We start from the raw sequence: 25,685 nt of genomic DNA, 5'->3' as shown, positions 1-25,685 counted from the left end.
TAAATACATGTGTTAACTTCAATCAATTAAATACATAGTTTTTAAAAAATAAGATATAATTGTATATACTTGTTTTTTCAGACTAAAAAATGTAAAACTTAGCCTTTTGTAATTCAGAAAGAAGGATATAAATAAAATTAATTGTAAAATAAGCTTTGCAGTAGGAAAACTGAAAGATTTTTCAAGCTCTGTAAAAGTAAATGCAAAGGAGAATTAATGTTTATGAATGAAAGAAATTTTTCATTGATTATGAATGAATCTTAGAGCATAGCTTAGAGTCATGTGCATTATCATTGTGAAGCTTCATCTCACATTTCAGTTTTTAACCATCCTCTTTCATTTTCCCCATTCAACCACTCTTGAAATTGGTTATGGAATTTTTATGTTGTCGTGCTTGTGAGACAATAGTCATGGGATTTAAATGCTTGAGGAAATTAGTGAGGGGGTTAGTTGTAGAGAGTTTTTTTTTTTTTAAGACAGTATCTTGCTTTGTCACCTAGGCTGGAGCATAGTGGCACCGTCATGACTCACTGCAGCCTCGGCCTCCCAGGCTCAAGCAGTCCTCCCACCTCACCCTCCCTGGTAGCTGGGACCATGGGCATGTGCTACCACACCCGGCTAATTTTTGTATTTTTTGTAGAGGGTGTTGCCATGTTGCTGGGGTTGGTCTTGAACTCCTGGGCTCAAGCAATCTCCCCACCTCAGCCTCTCAAAGTGCTGGGATTACAAACGTGAGCCACCATGCCCTACTGAAAGAATTTTTAAAAGTAACCCCAGGGATATATGTATCCATTGATGATGAGCATTTCTAATGACCCCATAACTGATTTATTGTGAATGAAGATTTCGACCAGGCGTGGTGGCTTGTGCTTGTAATCCCAGCACTTTGGGAGGCTGAGGTGGGAGGATTGCTTGAGGCCAGGTGTTGAAGACCAGCCTGGGCAACACTGTGGTGAGACCCCACCTTCAAAAAAATAAAAATTAAAAATTGAAATAAAAAAATTTTTTGGAAATTACAGTTTAGAATGATCTCAAGAGCTCTTGTTTTCACTTAGAGTAGTAGTTCTTTTTCCATTTAGTTATATCATTTTTAAGTGGGTTGAGGAGAAAGCTATTTTGACATTCATTGTAAAATGAATAATAGTATCTGCAGATTATTTTATTATTTGTTAGTACATAATTTTGTTTTCTAATTATAAAAGTATATTTAGCTGTATAAATAGAACATTTGGAAAGCAGAAAAGTACAAAGTACCTGCAATCTAAGGGAAATGTTTGATCTCACAGCATTTTATTTACTTTGTAAAAACCAAACACAACGGCGAATGTTCCACAGGAGACTAAAGTTAAACCAGTGAAATCACGCATATCTGAGTGTGAACAGACAAGGCATTTGTGTCACCACGAAGTCAAGGAGACACAAAATAAACATTTACGTGACTGCCAGGTGCAGTGTCCTTTCATATTTGCATTTTGCCTGGTGTGAACATCGTTTTAACTTTCTCTTCTCATATTCAATTGGGACCATCATAGGCCATTTGGGGGAAATAATAGAACATATATTGGAGTTTTAAAATTTTATTTGATTTGGACATGTGCAAGAAAATTTGCTGCTACTAGTACTTGCTCTGAATTTCTAGGTTTCAATTTTTGTGAGACTAGTTTCCCTGAAAGATCTCTGTGCTGTATACATCTTACAGATCTACTTTTGTACTGATACTCATTCCTTGGGAAGACATAAAAGAATGAAAAGGTGATGCAGTTCATTTTCTACAACATTGAACATTCATTTGTCACCAGCATAGAAAGGATTTGGGGAGAGATTAAGCAGTAGCAGGAATAGTCAGTAATCTGCATCTAAAGTGACTTGATGGCTTTACTTGAGTACATTCTGGCCATGTGAAGAATACCTAAATTAACTATCAGAGTTATTAACAGAGTGAACCTATCATAACTATGATTTTTTTTCTTTTTTGCAATTATAGAATTTATTTATTTATTTATTTATGTATTTATTTATTCCTTTTGAAGCAGAGTCTTACTCTGTCACCCAGGCTGGAGTACAGTGCCACAATCTTGGCTCACTGCAACCTCCACCTCCTGGGTTCAAGCAATTCTCCTGTGTCAGCCTCCCGAGTAGCTGGGATTACAGGCGCATGCCACTACCCCTGGCTAGGTTTTGTATTTTTATTAGAGAGAGGATTTCATCTTGTTGGCCAGTCTGGTCTTGAACTCCTGACCTCAGTTGATCCACCCACCTCAGCCTCCTAAAGTGCTGGGATTGCAGGTGTGAGCCACCGTGCCTGGCCTGATTTAACAATTTTAATACAGGGATTCTTAGCAAATAAAATGTCTGATCAAATTGTGAAGACACAGAGCTGATAGCTGAAAAACGATTCCTGGTTAAAAGCTGATACTTTAGAAAATACTTGGAATGCTGCCTCCAATTTGGTGTAATTTCCAATATCAAAAACAAATGAATCTTAAGTATTTGAGTCTGAACCTTTTTTTTGGATAATATGAATATGAGTCTCTTTTACGCTCTGGCTAATCAGAAAGTATTTGTTTTTAATTAAAAATTGTGTTTAAGCACTGTAATCAATAAAAATTAAAACTTTTAACCTTGCATCTGAATAAAGGCAGACTATACCTCCCTTACTTAAGACCTCCCTACTTAACACTAGTATAACATTTTTCTTCCCATTGAGTGTATTTCTAGTACTATATTTTTACAAAGTTTTCTCTTGCTGGGGAAAATAAAAGCTAAGATTAGTTTTTTATTGTACTTTATGGAATTGTATTACTTATAAACATTTCCTTTCATCATATGCACTCATACTTATAAAATAGCATTAAAAAGTCGTTAAAGGCTGGGCATAGTGGCTCATGCCTGTAATATCAGCACTTTGGGAGGCTGAGGTGGGCAGATCACTTGAGCCCAAGCATTCAAGACCAGCTCATCGTCTGTACTAAAAATACAAAAATTAGCCAGGTGTGGTGGTGCACACCTGTAGTCCCAGCAGTTACTAGGGAAGCTAAGGTGGGAGGATTGCTTGAGCCTGGGAAGTTGAGGCTATAGTGAGCCAAGATCACGCCACTGCACTCCAACCTGGGTAACAGTGAAAGACCTTGTCTCAAAAAAAAAAGGATTAAAAAAACTATGCTGTGTTTGGGAAAACAAGGAACTCTTTAGAGCAAGCCTTGCTGAGCAGCCTCCTATAGTAGGAAAGCTCATTGTTACTTTTGTCCTTTGAAAAGTCACTTAACCTCTCTAATCATTATTGTGAAGGTCGTTGCCTTTTTGGTGGCTCAACCAAACATTGTTTTGCGAGTCTGAATGGGAGGCTGGCTGACACTTTCGTGACTTAGAGTCAGCTCTTAAGGAAATTGCAGGAGGATGATAGAAGTAGGGCCCTTTCCATTTGCAGATTTTATCTGGTCTCTGGAGACCAGGTAACTGTCAAGTTAGTGTCAGTACCTCTTGCGTGGCAAGTTTGGTCAGTCATTAGAGGTGGATATTGGATAGAATATATAATAACAGCAGTAGGTAGGTGGAAAGTACGAGGAGAATATACATTGTTTTCCCCATCGACTTAATTATTAAAACATGTTTTTCATTTGAAAAAAATCTTACTAGCTAAACCTTCTTCGTTAACTTTAGTTTTGGTTCTTTTGTGATCAACTGCAAATTTATTTTATTTTTATTTTTATTTTTTTTCCCTGAGACAGTTTCACTCTTGCTGCCCAGGCTGGAGTACAATGGCGCGATCTCAGCTCACTGCAACCTCCCTCCACCTCCCGGGTTCAGGCAATTCTCCTGCCTCAGCTTCCCAGGTAGCTGGGATTACAGACGTATGCCACCACACCTGGCTAATTATTGCATTTTTAGTAGAGACGGGGTTTCACCATGTTGGTCAGGCTGGCCTCGAACTCCTGACCTCAGGTGATCCACCTGCCCTGGCCTCCCAAAGTGCCGGAATTACAGGCATGAGCCACCATTCCTGGCCCACAAATTTTTTTATTGACAATTTTTGCTGAGATTATAGTTAGTGGGCAAACAATTGTTATTATGCTCAAAGCACTATAAACATTTTATTTCTACTTTTTACTTGTGTGTGCTTTTCAGTGAAAGTAAATATAACAGACTTTGTCATTCTCTTGAGTTAGTTAGCTTTGTTATATCTTCATGGACATAATTAACCTCCCTTCTGTGCTTGAAAATGTTCAACCAGTTTTATGTTGTCGTCTTTTGGTTTTTTTTTGTTTCTTGAGATTGTGTCGCACGCTGTCACCCAGGCTGGAGTGCAGTGGCATGATCTGGGCTCACGGATTCAAGTGATTCTCCTGCCTCAGCCTCCCAAGTAGCTGGGATTACAGGCACGTGCCACTACACTTGGCTAATTTTTTGTATTTTTAGTAGAGACAGGGTTTCACCATGTTGCCCAGGCTGGTCTCAAAAACCTGACCTCAAGTGATCCACTAGCCTTGGCTTCCTGGGGTGCTGGGATTACAGGCATGAGCCACCGTGCCTGGCCATTCAAACAGTTTTAGAAAAGATTTGGTAGGAAATTTGTCATTGAGTCAACATGAATTTATTACCACTTCTGGGGGAAAAAAGAAAATCACTGCTTAGAATACATATCCTACAAATAATAGAGTACTATTTTTGTATGTTAAGGACAAATACTTAAAAAATTTAGTTGCTGGCTGAGCGTGGAGGCTCACGCCTGTAATCCCAGCACTTTGGGAGGCAGAGGCAGGCAGATCACAAGGTCAGGAGTTCAAGACCAGCCTGGCCAATGAAACTCCGTCTCTACTAAAAATGCAAAAGTTAGCCAGACGTGGTAGCAGGTGTCTGTAGTCCCAACTACTCCTACTCGGGAGGCTGAGGTAGGAGAATCGATTGAACCTGGGAGGCGGATGTTGCAGTAAGCTGAGATCATGCCACTGCACTCCAGCCTGGGCAACAACACAAGACTCCATCTCAAAAAAAAAAAAAAAATTGTTAATGAAAATTTAGGGGTTCAGCTCAGGATTTTATAAATCTGGCTGCATGTCAGATCACCCCAGAGACTCAGAAGTCTAGAATAGGGTCCAATTCTCTTTTTAAAATAAATGCCCCAGGGTAATTTCTTTTTTTCTTTTTTTCTTTTTTTCTTTTTTTTTTTTTTTTTGCGACAGGGTCTCACCCTGTCTCCCAGGCTGAAATGTAGTGGCACAGTCTTTGGCTCACTGCAGCCTCAACCTCCTGGGCTCAAGCAGTCCTCCCACCTCAGCTTCCCAAGTAGCTGGGATCACAGGCATGCCTCACCATGCCCAGCTAATTTTTAAAATGTTTTGTAGAGACATGGCCTCGCCTTTTTGCCCAGGCTGCTCTCGAACTCCTAGGCTCAAGCAGTCTTCCCACCTTGACCTCCCAAAGTGCTGAGATTACAGGCGTGAGCCACCATGCCCAGCCCCAGGGTAATTTTGTCACAGCTAGGCAAGTGTTAAGAAATGCCTTTCTTAATTTACTGTTAAAAATCTAAACATAGCACTGGGCAAAATAAAGTTGTGGGTATTTTCATAGTTACAAGACTAAACATTCATTTCAAGATAGTAAATGTTCATTCAAATCAAATTCTGTTTCGTTTCAAAAAGTTATAAAACAAAAAAGTGTAATCTTTGTCCTTTCCATGTGATGAATTTGGAAGGGCCCTTTAAATTTATATAATTTGATTTTATATGAAATTTGTTGTACCTTCATGAAATAATATTAAGTGTAGAGACAAAGCTTCTACGGAGAGGGTGTGTTTATTTTGCTTCCTTTTAATGTCACTTTTTACTCTGCTAGGCACCCTGTGAGCAGTTAGTGAATCTTCAGTAATGATGGCCATGGAGAAGCTTGAGATCCAGTTAATTCCTAGGAGATTGCTATCTGGGAATGGCAAGACTCAGTTGTGGGCACTGCCAGTCTCTTATTTCTTCTGCTTGCAGATAGGCTCCTAATCAGGAGAAGCTTCATTCCATTAAAGCAACACTTGTTATCATAAGTGTTTGCATCCGTTGTGAATGCTGTCTTTTAAAACTTTGCATAATACAATTGCTTGTTTATTCCTGTGCTTTTTATTCAATCAATAAATGCTAGTAAGTGCTTTTTTTTTTAAAGAATTTAACTTACATACAATGCTTTTTGACTAGTATGAAGTGCTCCTTTGTGTACAAGATCATGATGATCCAGCCATTGATGTATGTAAGAAGCTTCTTGGAAAATATCCAAATGTTGATGCTAGATTGTTTATAGGTAAGTAAATTCTGCAGTAACCATTTTCCATTGATAGTGTAAAGTATCAGTAATCTCTGCATTGAACTGAAGATTAAGGTGTTAGCCTTGTTTGTTTTAAACATGTTTGGTGGAGTACTGAATGGTGTTTATGTCCTTTTGAGAAAAGTTATAAAAACAAAGGTTTTTTTTCATATCTGAGATGAACAAAGTCACACAAAAAATAATATTTTTCCCATTAATCAGACATGAGGGTCTGTTATTTTTCGTTTCTTCAATATTTTAAATGTGTGGCGTTTTCTGTATCTTATTGACTATAATTGGGTGAATGATATAATTCACTTTTATTATATTACAAGAAGGGTATTTTTCCAAAAGCCTACAGGCTTATTTGAAAGACTTATTAAAGTGTGTTTGCCCTTAATGTTTTTTTTTTAACATAGAACTGATGTGATCTCTCTAGAAAACAAGTAAGTCATGTATAACGATACCAGATCGTTGCTATTTGAAGATAGAGCAATGATTTAAATTTTTTATTAGCTTAAAATGCAATTTTGAAAATTAATGTAAGTGTAGCACACCTGCAGATTAATCAGGACCATTACAAATCTATCAACTCATGGTCAGAGATGCTCATTCTTCACATGTGCTATCTTAAACTATTTACTGTCATATATTTATGGGGTTTCTTTTTTTTTTTTTTTTTTTTTTTGAGACGGATTTTTTGCTCTTGCCACCCAGGCTGGAGTGCAATGGCGCAACTTCAGCTCACTGCAACCCCTTCCTCCTGGGTTCAAGCAATTCTCCTGCTTCAGCCTCCTGAGCAGCTGGGATCACAGGCGTGCATCACCTTGCCCAGCTAATTTTTTTCTATTTTTAGCAGAGACAAGGGTTCACCGTGTCAGTCAGGCTGGTCTTGAACTGCTGACCTCAGGTGATCCACGTGCCTCGACCTCCCAAAGTGCTGGGATTATAGCCTCCCCAGTAACTGGGATTACACTCATGTGCCACCACGCTAAGCTAATTTTTTTGTACTTTTAGTAGAGATGGGGTTTCGCCATGTCAGACTGATCTGAAATTCCTGACCTCAGGTGATCCACCCCCCGTCGACCTCCCAAAGTGCTGGGATTACAGGCGTGAGCCCATGGTGCCCGGCCATGTGTATTTATATTTAATAAGTCTTTATTAAATATAATCTCACTGTATTTATGAATTTATACTGTTTTAATTGTAGCTTCAAAATGACACCTATAGCTTTTTTCCTTAGGATTATTTTTTAAATTGACAAAATTTGTATATATTTTTGGTGTACGGCTTGATGTTTTGAAATATATATATACATTGTGGAATAGCTAAATTAAGTTGATTAACATATGCATTTCTGCACATATTTATTCATGGTGGGAAATCTCTCTTAGCAGTTTTCAAATAAACAACACGTTGTGTACTTTCTCATGTACTTGTACTTTATTTGTGGTGAGAGATCTACTCTCAATCATTTTCAAGTATACCATACATTGTTGTTAGCTATAGTTGCCATGTTGTACAATTGCCGTTAAATATTGACTCATACTTAACTACTAAGGCAGGGACTTAAGAATTAGAAAAAGTGAAACAGTGAATTTTCAAAGGTAAATGATAGTTTTCCTTTTGAGAATGGAGAGTTTTCTCCTAAATATATTATTATGAATAATAGAGAATGTTACATAATATGAAAGTATGTTTATTTGAATTGTTAAATATACAAGTACTTTTCATTTCTATCATGTATCGTTATACTATATTTTTAATGTTGCATAAGTCTTTTACTACTCTATCTTTACATTTTTAGGTGGTAAAAAGGTTGGCATTAATCCTAAAATTAATAATTTAATGCCAGGATATGAAGTTGCAAAGTATGATCTTATATGGATTTGTGATAGTGGAATAAGAGGTGAGGTTTTTTTCTTATTTATTTTATGGAACTATTAATTTGAAGATAAAATGCTAAAAGCAATCTGCAGATACATTCATGAGTTCTTTTTATTTGCCTGAAAGAGTAATTCATTTCATCATTATTTCATGGTGATACGTCCAGTTAATGCTAAGATTTTGATTTTTTTCATCCTAAACTAGCATGTTACATGTATTAAAATGTTTTCATTTTGAAGAGAAAATTTCAACCATTAAATTAAAAATGGTCATTCATTATATAATCTGCAAGCTTTCCCATGGGTGTAACTTTTCCCTTGTTTGCCTGACACTTATCTTTAATGTATTTCGGCTTGCGTAATACACCGTCTCACAAAGGGACAGAAATTAATAGGTGCATATTTTATTAGAACACATACGCTTATCGGACTATACGCATGACTTTTTACTTAAATGATTTTGGCAAGAAGCCTTTCATATACTGAAATTATAACTTGCATTTGTGAACACTTATAATAGTTTCAGTGTTCTATAATATTTTGTTATATTCTAATTGTCTTAAGTTTCTCAACCCCAATACTATTTGTTATAATAGTTTCAGTGTTCTAGAAAATGAACATAAATGTCACACTCCTATGAGTTAATCAGGACTATTACAAATCTGTCAACTCCTGGTCAGAGATGATGTTCCTTCTTCATATTTGCTGTCTTCAATTATTCACTATCATATGTTTTTCAGTGTACAGATCTCTGTTCAATATAATCACATTCCATTCCGGTGTGCAAATCTGATACTCACAGAGAAAGTAGTCTCATTTCATATGGTTGGAGAGTAGAGAAGCCAGCACGAGAACGGAGGTCCTTTAACCTCTGCTCCTGAACCTTTTCCATGAGGACACATTGTCCTTACTCCAATTTAGAAGTTCCGACAGGGGGTAATCTTTTACTAAGTATATTCTGCCTCTGGTACATAGTAGGTATATACTGGGCTAAAAAATGTATAAATTAGCTTTCAAGAATCAGACCCTTTTGAAATTTTGTATTCTCCTCAGAAAGGTGGTAGAGATTCATTTTATTAGATCCATATGTTTAAAATAATGTTTTTATTAAGAATTTAATAACAATTCACCAAATATATTTTATATTAGTGGGCATTCTACTAAAAAGAAATTTTCTTTTCTCCCCCTCTCTGCCTTTTTTTTTTTTTTTAATTGTAGTAATTCCAGATACACTGACTGACATGGTGAATCAAATGACAGAAAAAGTAGGCTTGGTTCACGGGCTGCCTTACGTGGCAGACAGACAGGGCTTTGCTGCCACGTTAGAGCAGGTGAGTATGGTGGTTATAAATCATGTTCATGGTATCAGACCCCTCATCTCCCAGAAGCTTGAAACTATGGGAGCAGGAATTAGGTATCTCAAGTTAACTGTATTAAGTCCATTTTGGAACCTGCTGTGTTCCAGAAGCCCTGAGTTGAGAGCAGCTGTTTTCATTAGTGAGGAAATTCTTGGGCCCCTGACTGTACCCTGGCAGTAAACAGCTGTGCTCAGGAAATGCCTGTGGTCTTATTGCCAGCTGAACAGTCTAACCTCCTGCCTTGTAGTATTCACTTCCAGTTCTAGAGTTCAGTTCTTCATATTGTTCTTTCAAACATTCAATCTGAAAAGAATCGCTGCCCCCGGCTTTTTTTTTTCTTTTTTTTTTTTGACGGAGCCTTGCTCTGTTGCCCAGGCTGGAGTGCAGTGGCATGATCTCGGCTCACTGATTCACTCCACTTCCCAGGTTCAAACAATTATTCTGCCTCAGCCTACCAAGTAGCTGGGATTTCAGGTGTGCTACCACGCCTGGCTAACTTTTGTATTTTTAGTAGAAATGGGGTTTCACCATGTTGGCCAGGCTGGTCTCAAACTCCTGACCTCAAGTGATCCACCTGCCTCAGCCCTCCCAAAGTGCTGGGATTAAAGGCATGAGCCACTGCTCCCAGCCCTGAAAAGAACCTTTTTAAAATATCACAAAGTATTTCAAATATACAGAAAAGAAAATTTATTCATATAAGTCCTTATAAAACCCATTGGATGTCCTTTTAAAACATTTCTAATAATTATCTGAGAAACTTATGTTTTCATTTTATTTTTTCTCCACTTTAGAAATAGTAACATGCATAGGAAACTATAAATAATGGAAAAGTATAAGATGCAAAAAAACAAAAACCAACAACCTAGAACCCTAACAATTACAGGAAGTTTCTGGGTTTTTTTGTTTTTTGGGGTTTTTTTTTTTTTGAGACGGAGTCTAGCTTTGTCACCCAGGCTGGAGTGCAGTGGCACTATCTCGGCTCACTGCAAGCTCCGCCTCCCGGGTTCACACCATTCTCCTGCCTCAGCCTCCTGAGTAGCTGGGACTACATATGCCTGCCACCATGTCCAGCTAATTTTTTGTATTTTTGATAGAGACAGGGTTTCACTGTGTTAGCCAGGATGGTCTCGATTTCCTGACCTCATGATCTGCCCTCCTAGGCCTCCCAAAGTGCCCGGCCAGAAGTTTCTGTTTTTAAAAATAAAGGTTTGTTATCTCATTTGGGCACTTTGGAGTCTTTATTTTTTCCCCCCCTTTCTGGGCTCTTTAGAAAACATTGTTGAGATAGTATTCTAAAAGTAATCTGTATCTTATTTTTGTGACTTTGTAAGCTTTTCCCATATCATTAATAGCTTTTTTACTGGCTGTATTGTAGGCTATCCTGTGTGTGTCCTATGCTTGAGTTAATCATTCCTGTACTGTTAAACATTTGGGAGGAAAAATTTGTTGTAATGTTATAAGGACAGATAGATGATTTCAGTCTTTAAATATGTCAACTTGCTCTTAAACATATCTGCATTTATATTCTTTTGAATTGCAGTCTTATGATTGCCACATATCTGAGGGGGTAAAGGTACATTGTGGGAACTTGCATGTGACCTTTGGCAATTTGAACTGTGAGCTCTTTCTTAATATTGCCTGTAAATGTATTTGTTCTACTGCAAGAAATTGTTAGTCTTAAATGCCAGAATCTTTGTTTAGAAAAAGAAACTGAGTAGCCACTTTAAAATAAAATACAATCTATTCTAATATACCAAATTGTATTTTTGTCTTAGAAATATCCAAATTGATATAGATGTCAATAACATCTCCATTATGTATATGTCAATAACATCTCCCAGAATACACCCATTCCCTTAGTATAGGTTTAATCTCTGGAAGTCACTCTGCCATACTTAGAATGAATCATTCTCAGCTGTAAAGAAATCCTGGGTGCATTCAGCTCCGTGACTTAACAGCTCATTCCTAAGACCTCAGTAACTGCTAAGGAATTAAGATATGTGCCTCTATTCTTAGAAGTCAGGTTCGATTCAGTCCTACAAACACTAGGACTTCACTGGAGTCTGGGTTCAGGGTAGGTAGCAAGAATCATAATCTTAATTGCCCCTTAGAATTTTCTTGCTCTGCACTGTGTGTGTAACTCCAGACATTGAGAAAGATCACTACTCTTTATTTCAGGCTAATTAGAAAAGGCAACATATCTGAGGTGTAAATAATAAATAGGATTTTATGTCTGCTAAGTAGGGTAATAACAGTCCTTTTCTACCATCGATTTATCAGCTTATGTATCTTACGACTTCAGAGTGTATGTAGAGAAATGGCAGTAGGGGATGAGAGAATTTTAGTATCCCCCTTATGAAAAATACATTGAAAAAAATGGGGAAATTGGGAAGAGTCTTAGTGACTGAGAGGGAGCAGCTAGCTACAAAAGGATGCAAGAAAAGGAATTAAGGAATAGGATTGTGTCCCCTCCCCCCCCAAAAAAGAAATAGGATTGTCCTGAAGGTTGATAGACCTATGGGTGGTATGTGTATGCATGTATGTATATATACACATATATGTAACATACGAATATGTATATTGATCCAAGTAAACAAAGTAGATGTGTGTGTGTATATTTACATGAACACCCTAAAAATAAGATACATTAAATATTTGTTCATCTTTTGTATGTCAGTGAGTGATATTTTTACCTTATTTTGTATCTAAATTAAGTTTCATTTGGATGCATTTTTAGATTACTAAGTGTGCTTGCACTATGAAAGCAATATTATATACCACTTTGTATTCAGGTAGTTTACGTAAGAATAATAGGATATTCATTCAATCATACTTTTAAAAAACATTGGGAAAAACAGTTCATAAACACCATACTTTTAACATGAAATTCTAATCGTACACATTTGTGATTTTTTGGGCAGGTATATTTTGGAACTTCACATCCAAGATACTATATCTCTGCCAATGTAACTGGTTTCAAATGTGTGACAGGAATGTCTTGTTTAATGAGAAAAGACGTGTTAGATCAAGCAGGAGGACTTATAGCTTTTGCTCAGTACATTGCCGAAGATTACTTTATGGCCAAAGCGATAGCTGACCGGTAAGAACTAAATGAAGCCATAGTATTTTTATTACGTAACTTCTGTTGGTTTATTCTTTTTGTTCAACCTGTAGATTAGGGCTTTTTAATTTAATTTTATTTTTTTGCTAGTAAGTACAGAATAGATCAGTTTGAATTTTTTTATTTTTGTTTTTGAGGCAGAGTCTTGCTCTGTCACCCAGGCTGGAGTGCAGTGGCGCAATCTTGGCTCACTGTAGCCTCTGCCTCCTGGATTCAAGTGATTCTCGTGCCTCAGCCACCAGAGTAGCTGGGACTACAGGCATGTAGCAGCACGCACAGCTAATTTTTTTATTTTTAGTAGAGATGGGGTTTCTTTATGTTGGCCAGGCTGGTCTTGAACTTCTGACCTCAAGTGATCTGCCCACTTTGACCTCCCAAAGTGCTGGGATTACAGGTATGAGCCACCACATCCAGCAAATCAATAATTTTAGAGAGTAATTCATATTCTAATTATAGAATTGTAGGTATGTACTAATGAAGAAAGTAAATGTTCTGATTCCTCTGCATTTTTCAAATTAATGTGTTTTAAAGTGATTAAAAGGAAGTTTCTTTGTGATTAGAATTTTTACTATATAGATATAAATTTCTGTGTTTTAGAAGAGTTAAAACTATCAGTTATTTTTATTTATTAAAAATAAACCAGTAGGTGAAAATTTAAAGACTATCATTTCAAAATTTGAAATTTGTCAGTGAATTATACGATACTTTGCTAAGAAGCCACTGAAAAATTCATATGACTGACTTAGCGTTTCTCTATCACAAGATACTTGTTTTGTTTTTTTGAAACAGTCTCTCCCTGATGCCCAAGCTGGAGTGCAGTGGCACAATCTCCGCTCATTGCAACCTCCACCTCCTGGGTTCAAACAAGTCTCCTGCCTCAGCCTCCCAAGTAGCTGGGATTATAGGCGCCTGCCACCACACTCAGCTACTTTTTTGTGTGTGTTAGTAGAGGCGGGGTTTCACCGTTTTGGCCAGGCTAGTCTTGAACTCCTGACCTCACGATCCGCCCGCCTCAGCCTCGCAGAGTGCTGGGATTACAGGCGTGAGCCACGGCACCCAACCTAAAATACTTGTTTTTAAAGGGGATCACTGCCTTGTGTGAGAATTTTTTTTTAATTTTTAAAAAACTAAAGTGTGTTTTAAATAAAAATTCTGTCGTGATTGTGTTAATGTGGTTCGTGGTTTCCTGGTGTCTCCCATGAGACCCATAATGCCACTTTCTGTTTACATGTCTTGTTGAATATTCACACAACTTTGTTTGTTGTTTGGTTAGTAGTCATCAGAGACTCATCTATTAAATATGGAACCTCTCCATTGTTTTTCCAAATGACTACATTTTAAGTTTCTTAAACTGTAAAGTAAGGAGGGTACAGTTTCTTCTAGTTCTTAGATGGTGCTATCATGGTCTAGCGTAATTGCTGAAACATCCATACGTATGGTAGACCTTAAATAGTGTGCTAATCCTGAAAGCTGGGCTCACCCTCCATCCTGGCAATTTCCTGGTCTTTATAATGATTACTGAATGCATAACCAGTTAACGCTTGCATGTGTTCATCATAACTTACTTTCTAATTGTCTTAATTTTCAGAGGTTGGAGGTTTGCAATGTCCACTCAAGTTGCAATGCAAAACTCTGGCTCATATTCAATTTCTCAGTTTCAATCCAGAATGATCAGGTAAATCAACTATTTTCTTTTTATACTTCGTTAAAAGGAAAGGTGGGGTGGGGGAGTTAGTAATTTTTACAGGTTTAATGTAGTTAAATAAGTATACCTAAAGGTTAGATTTTTGTTTAGTTCCCGAAAATAGAGTTTAACTTCTGTGTTTAAGATAAATTTAATGTCTAAATATATTTTATTTGCTGTATAACACTGAAAGCACTCAATAGAGAGATGTTGAGACTGAATTTTTTAATATGCTGATCTCTATTTTCTAACTTTCTATACTGATTGAATTTTATAATCTGTATTCATCAGCGCGTAGGCCATACAAATGAATTTATAGACATTTTTCTTTGACATCCTAGACAAAAATAGAAAAGAGAGTCATTAAAAAAAAAATTTAGGTTGTGTGTGGTGCTTCACACCTGTAATCCCAGCACTTTGGAAGGCCAAGGTGAGAGGATCGCTTGAGCCCAGGAGTTTGAGACCAGCCTGGGCAAAATGGATGAAACCCTGTCTCTACAAAAAATGCAAAAATTAGCCAGGTGTGGTTTTCATGTGCACCTGTGGTCCCAGCTACTTGGTGGGGTATAAGGTGGGAGGATCACTTGAGCCTGGGAGATTGAAGCTACAGTGTGTGCCACTGCAATCCGGCCTGGGTGACAGAGCAGAACCCCATCTCAAGTAAAAAAAGAAAAGTTTAAAAAGAATGGCCTTTCTATCACAAGGTAAAAAACTGATTATTTGGGGGAGAAAAAAATGGATTTGTCTTGTAACCAGGATGTTGTTTTAAAGAAAATCCTTTTTGTTTTTCTAGGTGGACCAAACTACGAATTAACATGCTTCCTGCTACGATAATTTGTGAGCCAATTTCAGAATGCTTTGTTGCCAGTTTAATTATTGGCTGGGCAGCCCACCATGTATTCAGATGGGATATTATGGTATTTTTCATGTGTCATTGCCTGGCATGGTTTATATTTGACTACATTCAACTCAGGGGTGTCCAGGTATGTGGATAGGCATGAAAAGGTTGGCAGTCACTTGGTGGAACTAGAACTATTTTAATTTAGAAAAAGTTGAAGAAAATCTATCTGAGCCATTCTTCAGCTTCCCATTGTAGGTTAGTCTCAGGTTTGAACATCAGTTTCTCTAGTGGGATGTTGACACAAAACTTAAGTTGACTTGCAACTTTCTATTGGTTATACAATCACTTTTATTAAGGTTCCAAAAACATGAAGTTAATTAAATCAGTGAGTATTCAAACTAATCATATATTAAGATAGCAGTTATTTTAATGCGTCTTCTAGTAACAGTTGGCATTTTCTTGAATGGTATAACATGGCAGTTAAATTACATAAGGAAGCAGACTGGATTTTACATAGTACACTTAGAAAAGTGAAATCCAAGAATTTAATTTTTTTAACCGTGTCTTTAGTTTGACAGTGAAATTTAAAAAAATTTTTTTCCATTCGTAGGGTGGCACACTGTGTTTTTCAAAACTTGATTATGCAGTCGCCTGGTTCATCCGCGAATCCATGACAATATACATTTTTTTGTCTGCATTATGGGACCCAACTATAAGCTGGAGAACTGGTCGCTACAGATTACGCTGTGGGGGTACAGCAGAGGAAATCCTAGATGTATAACTACAGCTTTGTGACTGTATATAAAGGAAAAAAGAGAAGTATTATAAATTATGTTTATATAAATGCTTTTAAAGATCTACCTTCTGTAGTTTTATCACATGTATGTTTTGGTATCTGTTCTTTAATTTATTTTGCATGGCACTTGCATCTGTGAAAAGAAAAAAAAAAAACACATCTGTAGTCTTGGCCAAATGATACACTTTATTTTGTGGAATAGAGAATCAAGAGAATTGGTTCTAGGAACCTGGGTTTGTTCTTCATTGTTGTTTATTTTTTTAAAATAAATAAATATATATATAGATGCTCTGCAACAAACACTATGACAGTATCCTTCAGTAGAGAAAGTTTCTTGTTTGTGAGTACACTCTTTTAGAACATTTACGGGTGGGATGGCAGCAGCTTTGCTTTAGGGTTTAGAAGAGACTAGAAGGAATGACTATTCATGTCCAAAGTGAATGGTTTTGTGCAGTGAACAACACATGGCGAGGTACTAACTGAGAAACTTTTTCATGCTTTATGCCTACCTCTTGTAGCTGTTGCAGAGCAAATATAAATTGTAATAAGGTAGCTAGGCCTTGCAGAAACAAACAGAAAAACTTTAAAAAAAAAAATAAAAGAGCTGGAGTCTAGTATTTATATGAATCTGTGAGAGATACTTTTTTTGGTCTCACTGCAATGAACCAAAAGTGGCTGAGTTTGGTTTTTAATTGTAGCCATGTATTGAAGGCATCTTTTTGACCAACTCTTGTTGGTTCTGTCTTGAACCATTGTTAATCACTGTGCTGTAATTAGTATAGCTAAATCTTTTCCTTCCTTGCTCCTGCCCCAGCCCACTCCATCTTCCCTTAACATTTTTTCAGGGGGGTGTTGGGAGTGGTTTTGTTTTAGTATGAGTGGATGTTTTGATAGTTGTAAGGAAAAAATGCATTTCAGACACATTTCACACATGAGCTATTTTCTTACACAGTATGTCTTATTGTTAATAAGAATGTAATTTCATGATACAAGTATTTAATATCTTTTTTAAGTCAGTAAATATTCTAGCCATCAATAAATAAATTGCAGTAGAGTATTAAGAGGGGATAAGATGAGTTTACTCTTAATCAGTATCAAACTAAGTCTACTGTGTGTTTTTTTTTTTTTTTTACACTATTATAGTTAGTCTAGTCTTATTTAAATTGGAGTTTTGTATTCCAGTTTATATGACAAAATAGACTAGATCAGTGCTGGTTGTAAATGCATGCTGTACCCCACTGTTTTCTCCCCATCATGCCGCTAAACTTGCTCACCAGGTTGTGCTTAACTTGTGGTGAACTGGACTTGTTTTTGGTTTTTTTTGTTTTTGTTTTTTTTTTAAAAAAAAAAAAAAAAACAAAAATGTAAGGGACAGTGCATAAGCCTTTTCTTTGTTTAGTAGTGGTGTTTTGCTTTTTCTTCAGGATTGGATGGCATGTTGTCCATAGGAATGCCTACTGCAGGGCTAATACTGGCAATATGGCAGCTGTAAATTCTGAGTTACTATAGTCTCCATGTCAAAGCATAATGTGTAGCATATTAGCAATAACTACATATTTATAGAAAACACTTTTCACTCTACTGAGCCAATTCATTTAATTGTCAAATGTCTATATCCATGGTTTAAATGGCAACATATCTATAAGTATGTGTACACATTATATTTAAGCTTTTCTCTGGGCCAAACTGCTTCCTCCTTTTTTCTTCCTTTTTTTTTTTTTTTAAAGCCTTATGATGAATTTGTTTGAAGGGCATTTTCTTTATGAACAAAGGCTTGGATGCATATTCCTTTCTTTCTGTGAATGGGAATTGTTCCCTGAGGAAAGTTGCACAGTTAAAACCAGTCTGGTTGTGACCCACTACATGTTTTGTTTTTAATCACTATGACCTGAGTTGAACTTTGCTCACCATGTTTGTACTTGTTGGTCTGTTTAATGAAGTTTGGTTGATGCCATCCTTTGCACTGCCGAAGTGTAAACTTGTGTATTACTTAGCTTTCTGCTGATCTCATTATGGACAGTGTAACAACAAAACCAAAATGGCTGGACAGACTTCTTGTGTTTTGTAAATATAAAATAGGACAGTTCTGTAGGTTTGTTCAGTGTGCTAGTGGAGTATTTCCTTAATGTAAAGCTTCACTTAAACAGAGTGGTTCTTTGTTTAGCAAGCTTGGAGTGATGATAAAATGGTAAGAAATAATATAAATGTTGAAGAAAGCATCACAACAGAACTATAGGAGTCTAAATTTAATAAATAATCTTAAAAAAAAAAACATTGTCTAGAATATATACCATGTTTTATTATTTAAAATCATTGTCTTAAATGTTTGTTCAAAAAATAAAAATTTGAATACAATCAAAACATTAGCAGTAGTATTTTTTTTGTTCTTCTATATTTTTATAAATAGCATGTTCCAGCATTCACATCAGAAGTATTAGAAGAGTTCTGTCAAATATTCCTTTTTTTTTTTGAGACGGAGTCTCGCTCTGTTGCCCAGGCTGGAGTGCAGTGGCCGGATCTCAGCTCACTGCAAGCTCCGCCTCCCGGGTTCACGCCATTCTCCCGCCTCAGCCTCCCGAGTAGCTGGGACTACAGGCGCCTGCTAGTTTTTTGTATTTTTTAGTAGAGACGGGGTAGTTTTTTGTATTTTTCGCCTGGCTAGTTTTTTGTATTTTTTAGTAGAGACGGGGTTTCACCATGTTAGCCAGGATGGTCTCGATCTCCTGACCTTGTGATCCGCCCGTCTCGGCCTCCCAAAGTGCTGGGATTACAGGCTTGAGCCACCGCGCCCGGCCCAAGTATTTGTTTTGAAATCTTCCTTTCACCTGAGCCACTGGTAAAATAAATAAGGACATAGGCAGTCCTGTGACTTAAGTATGTCTTTTCTACATTGGTTGCCTGTTAAAATCACCTGCAGAACTTGTAAAAAATATATATATGTATACACACACACACACACACACACTGGACCCTGTACACCACAGACACATGGACACACACACCCTAGGCCCTGCCCACGTAGATTTTGGTGTAATCATTCTGGGTGAGGCCTGAGCTCTTCTACCTGTGATTCTACTGTGAGAATGGCTGGCTCGTAACGACCTTCAGAAAAGAGCCAGTGGTCCTTTGGGCCCCTCTTCCCCAGGCTCACAACTTGAACTCAGCCTTTTAGATCTTACCACTCCAATGGCTAGGAAAGGTAAATCCAAAGGAAGGAATGGAATGGCATTATTACTTGAGACCCAGATGGGAGATGAACCTTACATACTTTCCAAGGCCGAGTCCCTCCCAAGCTGGAGGCCTTCACAGGCCTGTTTTACCGCCATCCCATGAGAAAAGAATGTTCTTAACTGGAGAACAGATCTGGGGTAGCAAGAATCTACTATCAGCTGAATGAATATCTTTGTCTCTCCATAGCTCATATGTTGAAACCTAATCCCCAATGTGAGAAGGGTCTTTCAAGGTGAGGCCTTTGGTAGGTGATCAGAGCCCTCAGGATTGATGCTTATAAAGGAAACCCCAGAGAGCTTTCTTGCCTCTTCCGCCATGTGAGGATACAGCAAAAAGGTGACCAGCTATGAACCAGGAAGTCCACTTTTACTAGCCACTGAATCTGCCAGGGCCTTGATCTTAAACTTTCCAGTCTCCAAAACTGAGAAAGTTTTGTTTATAACCCCCCCAGTCTGTGGTATTCTGTTACAGGAGCCATAAGAAACTAAGACACAATCTAAAAGGGATCTGGCCCAGTAAACAAACTGATTCCTTCTCATTTGTGTACTTTTAACCCTACAGTTTAAGAAATGATCAACACAAAGTTGATCAGTATTAGAATTTCATAGCTATGTAGATCTTGAAGATCCCTCACCCTTATTTTAGAATGAAGCTGAGACACCCATGGTGAGAGCTGTGATCATAGGGTTAGGTAGACACGGCGCTGGTGGCAGAGCTGGGAGTAGCCCCTCTATCTGGGCCCAGTGTGGTATATTTCTCCACTGGATCACATTGTTTAAATTTATGCCTACACTAGCTTTAAAATTTACCTAGACCTTAAGGGGGAAAGAATAGCACAGTTTTAATAACCATCTGTATCCTAACTCTCAAAAATTGTTCTAGAGAACCAGATTCAAACCTGTAGAACAAGAATGTAAATTACTATAAAGCTCATTTAAAGTGAAATGCTTTACGTACATGATTGATAGAGAAGATTAATACATACCACAAGACTGTGTTCATGAGAATGAAAATAGTTCAGACCTTCTGAAGTGTATCAGCAGGATCTAGTACTTGAATTATTCACTTATTCATTTCAAGTTATAGTTTATGACCACATCAACTTCATTTCGGTGAAAAGAAACATCGCAAAAATGGTGAGCACCTATCTCTGCAAAGCTGCAAGGATATGTGTTTAGTTGGATAATTTGCTTTAAAAATATTGATACCTAGAAGAAAGTTTAAAATCACTATCTCAGTATTTTCTAAAAACAGAAATACATATCTTTAAGGGATCCCTGAGCAGCTAGTTGCCTAAGAACCAAAATGTGCTAAGCCTTTCATATGGCCCCTCCTCAGTTCTGGGAGAAATTGGCAGAGACTGTGGGTGTCTGGAATGGCTTCATGTGGTTGTGCTGTTTAGACTAATCATCATTTAGACATCCATGCTAATAGCATGGACTTGTAATTATCTAATTTAAACAATTTAGGGATATCATTTATTTCTCTGCAGGACTGAGAGTGTCTGTGCCCCTCCCCTGCTGCCTGCACACCTCCCATTGCGGTCATGCCACCTTTGTTTCCCAACCTTTGTCACCAGCCATGAAACCTCTATCATTTCCCCTCATGACTGGCCAACACCAGGCCAGCCTAAGGAACATACTGGAGAAATCCAGCAGACTATTTATTGTGCAGCTCTGGAGCAGTGGAAAGGAGTGGGTTAGAAGTGGTGACTTGGGAGTAATTTCCCTATAGGTGATGGCTGAGACAGTGACTATAACCAAAGTCAAAGTGTCAGTGGGTGACAACTAAGGACAGAATCTTGGGAACCTATTTAGAGAGACAATGGAATAAAAACATCTAGGAAAAGAGGCTGCCAAACCTGGCGTTCAAATGAGCTTTTTGGTAGCTATGGGACTTTGGGAAGCTTCCTTCATCTTTCTGAGCCAAGCTTTCTTACCACGTAGAATGGAGATGTTAAAGCACCTTCTGAGGTGGTAGAGATGATTCGATCAGGTCATGTACATAAGCATAGGGACAGTTAGTGCCTTTTTCCTCCAAAAGAAGAAAGAAATAGTAAAAGGAGTGCCACAGTAACCTTGGAAAGAGAGATTTCAAGAAGGAAGTGGTCACGGGAGGAGCCATTGACTATAAAGGATGGGAAGAGGCTAGTAAACTCTGGGGCAGGAAACTCCCTGTAGAGTTACCAACGTAGGTCTCCACCATAGTGAATTGTCTAAGATGTTGATAGATGAAGTATCTGCGTGGGAGTAATACAGCTTCTTTATGAATGATTTTTCTTGTTTTACACAATGATACATTTTCTACAGTGAGAGACAAAGGGGTGGGACTTTCAAAGCCAGAAATTGCTCCTGACCCTGAGAGCACCCATATGACTCTGATGCCAAGGAAACGTTTTAAGAAAGGCAGCTCCCAGGAGGCCAGTTCATCAGAGTGGAAGAAGCAGAAGTCAGAGGCTTTAGGTTTGGCTGCATGTAAGAAAGACATGAAAGCTATGGGCGCAGATATTTGGAAACTGCAACAACGATGCATTTCCACCCAAGGTCCCAGTAATACTAAGACAAAAAACAACCTGACTTGAATTTGCGAGAAATGTCCTAAGAAGTTGGGTCAGTAAGAGATGATGAAGGGGAATTGCCCATCCCCATCTTCCAGTCTCCTGACTTTATCCTAGACCGTCTCCCAATAGCCTAATCAGCATCCCGGAAGCAGCTGTGGGCACCCTAGCCCTGCCCAGTCTGTCCTTTTTCATTTTGTTCTGATTCACTTGTTTTTGGTTATATTGCTTGTTTTACTTCCTGCTTTGTCTCTACATTGACTTGGAGCTTGACTTCTGACTTCAGCTTCTTTCTCTGACCCCATGTTCCTCAGCCTTACTCAAAGCCCAGGAATAGGTGGTCCTTAATTTTCTATTCTCATTTCACATCACCATCTCCAGCCTGAGCTCTCCATCCCCAACCCAGTGGCTCACTCCCAACAGCTGACTCTTTTCCATGTGGAACCAGAGCTTCCTTGCTCCATGCTGTTTCCTTGCCCTGAAAGTTTCTCTCACTTCATCCTCACTTTCCCTGCCTATGGGGATACTCTCTTTCTTTATTGTTGGTTTTTTGTTGTTTTTTGAGTTTTTTTTTTTTTTTTTTTGGTTTTTTGGTTTTTTGAGACAGAGTGTCACTCTGTCACCCAGGCTTGAGTACAGTGGTGCAATCTGGGCTCACTGCAACTTGCACTTCCTGTGTTCAAGCGTGCCTCAGCCTCCTGAGTGGCCGGGATTACAGGTGTGCACCACTACACCCAGCTAATTTTTGTATTTTTAAGGGGTTTCACACCATGTTGGCCAGGTTGGTCTCAAACTCCTGTCCTCATGTGATTCCCCTGCTTCGGACTCCCAAAGTGCTGGGATTACAGGCATGAGCCATCACCACGCCCGGTCAAGATACTCTCCTCCTTTAAACGTCAACTCACATTCAATTCAGGACCTTTCCAGAGTGGTGTGTGCCCACATTTTGTCCCTTTCATTTTGTCAGGCATTTCACTTAGGTGTCTGCAGGTCATTTCTAGTTTTCGGGGGCCTGGACTTTGCATATCTTAGTAGTCCTTTCTTGTGCTTTTTTTCTCTTTGTACCCTTCCCTTCCCTCCAGTGCATTCACGTAATAGTCACTCGGGAAAGGTCTATTGTTGACAGTCAAGCCAGAATCAAAACATTAATTCTGGCACAAATGTCATTTAATACCTTTTCACCTTCTCATTGTGTTAGTAAAGCGTTTGCTATTTCATGCTCCCAACCCCCCACGCTCACTCTACTTGACTAAAAGATTTCTCTACACATGAGTAAAATACTAAAATTTTGTTTTCCCCTTCTGGAATCTTCTAGTTCTGGTTTTGGGTTTTTGTTGTTGTTTTTGTTTTTTGTTTTTTGAGACAGAGTCTGCCTCTGTCGCCCAGGCTGGAGTGCAGTGGTGTGATCTCAGCTCACTGCAACCTCCGCCTACTGGGTTCAAGCGATTCTCCTGCCTCAGCCTCCTGAGTAGCTGGGATTACAGGCACACACCACCATGCCTAATTTTTGCATTTTTAGTAGAGACGGGGTTTCGCCATGTTGGTCAGGCTGGTCTCGAACTTGTGACCTTGATGATCTGCCTGCCTTGACCTCCCAAAGTGCTGGGATTACAGGCCTGAGCCACTGCACCCGGCGGTTTTTTTTTTTTTTTTTTTCTTAAACTTTGAGAAGCTGGCAGTTTGGGGAAGGAATCAAGAGGTGACCCTGTCAAATCTATCTCATCAACATCCTACAAGCCCACTGATTCTTGTTGTGCTTTATTTTCAAGTCACATGTTGGTTTTGGATCATAAAAATAGTACATATTTACTATAAACATGAAACATAAGAAATGAACAAAAGCACTTCTAGGTAGCTACTCAAGAGAACTGGAAACAAAACATGTCCACATAAAAACTTGAATGTTCATAGCAGCGTTATTCCTAATAGCCAAAAGGTGGAAACAGCCCAAATGTCCATCAACTGATGAATGGACGAACAAAACTTGATCATATACAGACAATGGGATATTATTTATCCCTAAAAAACAAATGAAGGGCCGGGCGCAGTGGCTCACGCATATAATCCCAACATTTTGGGAGGCCGAGGTGAGCAGATCACTTGAAGTCAGGAGTTTGAGACCAACCTGGCCAACATGGTAAAACCCTGTCTCTACTAAAAACACAAAAATTAGATGGAGTAGTGGCACACGCCTGTGATCCCAGCTACTCAGGAGGCTGAGGCACGAGAATCGCTTAAACCCAGGAGGCGGAGGTTGCAGTGAGCCGAGATCACCCCACTGCACTCCAGCCTGGGCAACAGAGTGAGACTCTGTCTCAAAAAAGAGAAAGAATAAGAAAAAGAAAGGAAGTATTGATGCATGCCACAACATGGATGAACCTTGGAAATGTTATGCTAAGTGAAAGAAGCCGGATACAAAAGGCCTCATAGTGTATAATTGCGTTTGTATGAAATGTCTAAACCAGGCAAATGCATAGAGACAGGAAGTAGATTAGCGGTTGCCGTGGGCTAGGGGATGGGAGGAATGAGGCATGATTACTAACAGTAGTCATTACTAACAGGGTTTCTTTTGGTGTGATAAGAATGTTTGCAAAGGAAAAAAATAAATATCACTCTCAATGTATTATTTCCTTCTCACATCCTGGCACATACTGCTAAAGTGCTTTCCAGAGAAGGTGTGTGCGTTTCTCATTACTTGTCATCCTTGCTAGGAGTCAGAATAGCTATTTTCTAAATCTTGCTAAATTTGACAGATGAAAACGTACATCATTCTTTAAATATGTGGCTTTTTAATGACTGGTAAGATTATTTGTGTATGTATGATTTTTTAGCCATTGGATTTTCTTCCACTTCTTAATCTTGTTTATTTATTTATTCATTCATTCATTCATTTATTTTGAGACCGAGTCTCACTCTGTCGCTCATTGTGGAGTGCAGTGGCATGATCTCAGCTGACTGCAACCTTCACTTCCCAGGTTCAAGCGATTCTCCTGCCTCAGTTTCCCAAGTAGCTGGGATTACAGGCGCCCACTACCATGCCTAATTTTTGTACTTTTAGTAGAGATGGGGTTTCACCATGTTGGCCAGGCTGTTCTTGAACTCCTGACCTCGGGTGATCTGCCTGCCTTGGCCTCCCAAAGTGCTGGGATTACAGGCTTTAATCTTATTTAAATGAGGATCCAAATATTTTCTTATTGCTTGCTCCACATCTTTTCCTTTTAGCAATATAAAATAGCTTTTATATTGCCAAGCTGAGCCCTTCACTCTTCTAGAACCTTTGCATTTAGGAAGGTGTTTCCTCAAGGTAAGATAGAGTAGGCATGGAAATAATCAATTAGCATTTGTGCAACTAAATGGCCCATGGAAGTTGTCCAGATCAAAGATTAGTCTTCCCAAATTTGCTTTCCCTCCCTCTTTTCAAGTAAAACCATTTTCAGCTTTGAAGTAACAATATTTTCAGAGTCTGTGTTTGTGAAATAAAGCTGATTTGGCCTTTGGGTACTGTTTCTTAGATACATTACTGAACTTCATTTGTTATTATTTTATATTATGTTTTCTAGTCTTCAGAGTTAGAATATGCTAACTGTGCAAAGTCAGTTGGGCCATTTTTATTCCTATGCTCCAGAAAAAAATTACTTAGCTAAGAATTATCTGTTCTTTAAAAGTTTGAAAGAGGCCGGGTGCAGAGGCTCATGCCTGTAATCCCAGCACTTTGGGAGGCCGAGGTGGGCGGATCACCTGAGGTCAGGAGATGGAGACCAGCCTGGCCAACATGGTGAAACTCTGTCTCTACTAAAAATACAAAAATTATCCGGGCGTGGTGGTGAGTGCTTGTAATCCCAGCTATGAGGAGGCTGAGACAGGAAAATCGCTTGAGCCCACGAGGCAGAGGTTTCAGTGAGCAGAGGTCATGCCACTGCACTCCA

The 25,685-nt window shown here is 38.5% G+C and overlaps 1 protein-coding gene across 1 annotated transcript in view; it reads left to right on the top strand.

Moving 5' to 3' along the window:
* The window catches only part of UGCG (UDP-glucose ceramide glucosyltransferase), a 37,773-nt gene extending 19,441 nt beyond the window's left edge, over positions 1-18,332 (top strand). Inside the window, exons 3-9 of the mRNA XM_033237819.1 lie at positions 6,180-6,282; positions 8,093-8,194; positions 9,390-9,502; positions 12,451-12,629; positions 14,239-14,325; positions 15,128-15,317; positions 15,786-18,332. Of these exons, the coding sequence (XP_033093710.1) occupies positions 6,180-6,282; positions 8,093-8,194; positions 9,390-9,502; positions 12,451-12,629; positions 14,239-14,325; positions 15,128-15,317; positions 15,786-15,956 (945 nt within the window). The 3' untranslated portion in view covers positions 15,957-18,332. The remainder of the gene's footprint in view (positions 1-6,179; positions 6,283-8,092; positions 8,195-9,389; positions 9,503-12,450; positions 12,630-14,238; positions 14,326-15,127; positions 15,318-15,785) is intronic.
* Positions 18,333-25,685: the final 7,353 nt, after the last annotated feature.

Source organism: Trachypithecus francoisi, unplaced genomic scaffold, assembly GCF_009764315.1.
Source record: "Trachypithecus francoisi isolate TF-2019V2 unplaced genomic scaffold, Tfra_2.0 Lachesis_group16, whole genome shotgun sequence".
Lineage (NCBI taxonomy): Eukaryota > Metazoa > Chordata > Mammalia > Primates > Cercopithecidae > Trachypithecus > Trachypithecus francoisi.
This window is presented reverse-complemented; position numbering and strand designations above follow the sequence as displayed.